This window comes from Rhincodon typus, chromosome 15 (genome assembly GCF_021869965.1).
Source record: "Rhincodon typus isolate 14 chromosome 15, sRhiTyp1.1, whole genome shotgun sequence".
Taxonomy (NCBI): domain Eukaryota; kingdom Metazoa; phylum Chordata; class Chondrichthyes; order Orectolobiformes; family Rhincodontidae; genus Rhincodon; species Rhincodon typus.
In genome coordinates, this window is record NC_063346.1 from 60,418,499 (window position 1) to 60,423,741 (window position 5,243).

General features: G+C 49.6%; 1 protein-coding gene across 2 annotated transcripts in view; it reads left to right on the top strand.

The window, feature by feature from the left end:
- Positions 1-4,791, top strand: part of necab2 (N-terminal EF-hand calcium binding protein 2) — a 121,661-nt gene extending 116,870 nt beyond the window's left edge. For both annotated transcript variants that reach the window (XM_048605883.1, XM_048605884.1), the window contains exons 11-13: positions 446-523; positions 1,596-1,687; positions 2,506-4,791. In XM_048605883.1, the coding sequence (XP_048461840.1) occupies positions 446-523; positions 1,596-1,687; positions 2,506-2,534 (199 nt within the window). In that variant the 3' untranslated portion in view covers positions 2,535-4,791. The remainder of the gene's footprint in view (positions 1-445; positions 524-1,595; positions 1,688-2,505) is intronic.
- Positions 4,792-5,243: the final 452 nt, after the last annotated feature.

Here is a 5,243-nt window from a genome sequence, read left to right on the forward strand (position 1 = left end):
CCCTTTCTGAAGAAGGGTCTAGGCCCGAAACGTCAGCCTTCCTGCTCCTCTGATGCTGCTTGGCCTGCTGTGTTCATCCAGCTCTACACCTTGTTATCGCAGATTCTCCAGCACCTGCAGTTCCTACTAACCTGAGGAAGCTCACACTTTCAGTCAAAAGACCCATTTCTGTACTGACCACTCCCTGTGCTGACCACTGCCTGCGCTGACCATTCCCTGTGCTGACCATTCCTTAAACTGACCATTCCCTGCACTGACTACTCTCTATACTATTTCCTTTGCTGACTATTCCCAGTGCTGACCATTCCCTGTACTGTCCGTTCCATGTACTGACCATTCCCAGTGCTAACTGTTCCCAGTGCTGTGTGTTTGTTGGAGGGTATTGGTCGGTGTGGATATGGGGATATGCGTGAGGTCGTCTCTAATCCGTCTCCTCCCTCTTCAGTGTTACAGCCGTGAGGTTGCCGGATGGATTGACCTTTGTGGTTTATGAGTTTTGGGAGAGTGAGGAACAGTGGAAGAAGTAAGTGACTTGTCAGTAGCATTCCAGAGAATGTCTTTTCCTGTTCTGCGAATTCCTGATGTATTTAAGGCATCCTAATTACTGTTTTATGTTGGTTGAAAGAGGAGGCTTTTTTTTTTGAACTGGTACCTGTGAAGCCATAGCACACAGATCACTCTGCAACTCATTTCTTGCTTCTGAGAGCTGTTATCATTCACAGGCTTATGTGGACATCCGTGTGATCATCCCACATCCCAGTGTCATTGAGTCTGAGCTGTGTGTCCAAGTCACTAAGACTGAGCAGAGAATGTATCCATCACTACACTCTTTTTGTCAGAGCAGCAGGACCTGTGCTGACCATTCCCAGGACTAACTGGTCACTCTGTTAACCAGACTTGCACCAATCATATCCAATAGCGATCATTCCTTGTACTGACCATTCATAAAACCAATCATTTCCCAGTCCTGACCTTTCCCTATCTTTGCAGGATTGACAATTTCCAATGTGGACCATGCCCAGAGTGGCCCCATCCTAGTGCTGACTATTCCCAGTGTGGATCTGTACCAGTGTGGAACATTCCCATTACTGACAGACCCCAGTGTGGACAAATTCTGGAGGTGAACATTCCCAATGGGGACCAAACCCAATGTGAAACATTCCCATTGGGGACCAATCCCAGTGCGGAACATTCCCAATGGTGACCAGTTCTAGTCTGCATCGTTCCAGATGGGGACCAATCCCAGTTTGGACCATTCCTAATGGGAGAATCCCAGTGTGTACCATTCCGAACAGGGAGCAATCCCAATGCAGAATTTTCTCAAAGGGGATCAATCCTCATGCAAACCATTCCCAGTGGAAACCAATCCCAGTGTGCCACGTTCCCAATAGAGACCAATCCCAGTGTAGACCACTCCTGATTGATCCAAGTGTGAGCCATTCCCGATTGCTCCTGGGGCTGACTATTCCAGTTCCCATGCTGGCTGTTTGCTGGAATGGTGTCTTTCTCCAATCCACGAGGATTTTATTGACATGAGCATGTTCCATCACACTGATGTCCTCCTCATGTTCTGTTCTCCACTGCTGTCCCTCTAGCCATCTCCAAAGCGCAAGATCGAAAATTTTTCAACATGTTAAAGTGGACACATTGATTCAGCCCGAGACCGTCTCCACATTGTTTATACCAGGTAAGGTCTGGCTTTACACCGGTAGTGAACAGGAGAGTGGGATTAGACTGGGAGGGCTATTTGTCAGGACAGTGGGATGAGACTGAGAGAGATATTGATCAGGAGAGTGGGGAATTAGACTGGGAGAGATATTGGTCAGGAGAGTGGGATTAGACTAGGAGTGATGTTGATGATGAGAGTGGGATTAGATTGGGAGGGCTATTGGTCGGGAGAGTGGGATTAGACTGGGAGACATGTTGCTGAGAAGAATGGGATTAGACTGGGAGAGATATTGGTCAGGAGAGTGGGGTTAGACAGAGAGAGATGTTGATGAGGACAATGGGATTAGACTGGGAGAGATATTGGTCACGAGAGTGGGGTTAGACTGGGAGAGATTTTGATGACGAATGTGGGATTAGACAGGGAGGGGTATTGCGGACCCTGTGGACTGAACAACGGACTTGGATCAGACTGTGTGGGTATATTGAGGAATGGTGAATGAGAGGGACAGGGAGATTAGGCCGTGGGGTTAGATACACAGACACAGCTTGATGGGCATCACATTGACAGTGACATCGGGTACGTAACCCTGACTGACCTTTTCCCTCTCTGGTGGTCAGGGGTTGGTGAAGCTAACATGAGCTCTTCCATCGCTGGCTAATACCGCATGGACCACTGGGGAAGTGGTCAGGCCAGGAATCTTCCCGATTGGTATAGCCGTGCCGCCAGATTTGTGAAGGAACCGTCGGGTATGTCAGTTTAAGGAGGCGAGCGTGTCCCGTGAGCGCAGTCCCATTGCTGCCAACTCAACTCACACTGTGTGATTCTTCTTCCTTCAGCTGCCTGGTGCACCTTGGATGGGAAATAACTTCCAGCAGAGCCTGCTATAGGGAGCAGTGCACGTTCGACCAGGCCGGCAGTGTGCCGTCCCTCTCAACAAGCCTGGAACCACCGAGCGGCGAACCTTTCTGCGTATTTTGTAAATCAGTTACTTCCAAGAATATTTGTTGACAATTTTAAGCGCGTTAGTTCATTATTAAAGAGAACCGGATGTAGCAGAGCTGCGAGGATCTGACAAACATGAACCAAAGATTGGGGTTTGGTTGGGGCAGGGGTGGTGAGGCAGGGTGGGTGTTGGCAGATGAATGCCTCACGGATTGTTGGTTATTCCGCAAATGGGGAGATCCTCACTCGGTGGAGGTCAAACCAACACTGCCAGCTCCTTCTGCACTGGGCTGATGAATTCTGGGAACCCTGCCATTGGGTCATTTTCTTGGCAAGATGCAAAAGAAGACCCCCCCCCCCCGCCTCCCACAACACTGACTGGATGGAGAATCAGAGATCTTTGGAAAAGATTGGTTGTTCGAAACCAGTCAGGCCATTGTCCAGACTGACGGTCTCAGATTCTCCTCTGAATCGCGAACAAACAGAGAGAATTCAATGGCATTCCTTCATTCATAGGGAACTGTGCATTTCTGGGCTTCTGATCCTCCCTCCAGCATTTCTCACCTTGCCCCCATTTACTTTTCCCACATTCGTGATTTCATCTGTATCTCGCTGTTTCATATCTCTCCCTCATTTCCTCCCATCTTCCCCCACAACTTCGTGTCCATATCTCACCCATAGTATATCTCCCCATCCTGTATCACACCCTGACCTGTATCTCTATCACCATGACTCTCCCACTCTGTATCTCGTGCCCTGCATGTCCATTCCATATCTCTCCTCCTAATCTCCTCATATGTTTCTCTCCCTCCTGTATCATTCCCACAGCCATATCTCTCCTACCATATCTCTCACATATTTCTCTTCTGGATCACTACAACTCTTCCCCATATCTCCCCCTCTCATCTGAGTCTCTCCCTATTATATCTCCACTTCTGTCTCTCCCTCTGTATCACTCCACCTCTACCTCTCTCTGTATCTTTCTACTCCATATCTCTCCACTTGTATCTCTTCCTCATAGCCATATCCAATCAATCCCCTAAATTTCTCTCCCCCATATCTCTCCCCTGTATCTGTCCCATTACCCCACCACTGATATATTTCTCTGTATAATCTGTCCCTAGTATCTCTCCCCCTCATATCTCTCTATTCTTTCCTATTATTCCCCTCATTTCAGTCCCTGTTTCTTTCCTCCTATATTTCTCCCTATGTATCTCTCACCTATACCTCTCTGAATCCCCAGGTACCTCTCTACCCTTTGTCTTCATATCTCTTCCCTCATATCTCTCTCCATGCATCTCTCGCTGCCATATCTTTTCTCGCCATATTTCTTCCTGTCATATCTCTCCCCATAGCCCTTCCCCCTGTATGTCTGTCCCCATAGCACTCCTCTTCTAATTCTGGTTATGTCTATCTCCATTTCTCATTTCCCCATACATCACTCTGTGTCTGTGTATCTCCCCCTTTCTCTTCCCTCATATCTCTCCCCTGTCTCTCTCTCACGTACCTCTCCCCATATTTGTCCCACCCCTATAATTCCCTCATATATCTCTTAGCCTGACATCTCTCCTCTGTCTTTCCCCCACCTATCTCTCCGTCCTGTATCTCAGTTCTGTCATTCTACCTCCACATCTTCTGCTGTATCTCTCCCCTATGTATTTTTACCCTCTTGTACCCTTTTTATCCTACCACGGGCTTGTTTCAGTCAAGATTAATGCTGACATTCAATGTCTGTCAGCTAATATTTTACCTATGCCAAGAATGCCAACACCTCTCTGGCATCTCAAAGCCTTCTAGGTTCCTCCACCTTTCATTGTTCTTAGATCAAACAGTTTGCAGCTCAACTAAACCTCAAAATAGGAAATGGCTTCTCAGCAATTAATCTGCACCCAGATTTTCCCATTGCCCCTCTGCCCATTGCCCACTGCCCTTTGTCCCTTTGCCCATTACCCCCGTGCATTGCCTCACTGCCTATTGTCCCTCTCCCCAATGCCCCTCAGCCCATTGCCCCTCTGCCTTTTGCCACACTGCCTTTTACCCCACTGCTTTCTAGCCCACTGCCATTACCCCTGTGCCCGTTGTCCCACTGCCCACTGCCCCATGATGTTGAGTGGAGGAGTACCGTGGTGGCTGGATAGGGGCAGTGTTATGCTAGAGAGGGTTGTGATGCTGGAAGTGGATGAGGGGGAGTGAGGGTGTTGTGGGAAGCAGAGGTGGGGGTGGGGGGAGAGCTGAGAAATGGAGGAGATATGTGACGTGGGGGGGCATGGGGAAGGGATGTGGGCAGAGTGGTGTGTGTGAGGGGGGATGGATAAGGAAAAAGGGCCGGGGATGCGTGTGGGTGAGAGGTATGTGTCAGGGAGGGGTGAGGGGGAGGACTGGAGATGGAGGGAACGTGAGGCGCTGCATGAGAGGGAGAGCAGGAGTAAAGGGTGTGTGTGAGGTGGTAGATGAGACTGGAGGGCTGTGGGGAAGGCTGCGCGAGGGGTTGAGTGGAGGGCTATGGGGGAGGGTGTTTGATTTGGGGGTGAGGGTGGAGGGGTGTGGGGGAGGATGTGGAGATGGTGGGTTAGGGTGCAGGGCTATGGGGGAGGGTGTGTGAGGGAGCGGGTGAGGGTGGAGGGCTGTGGGG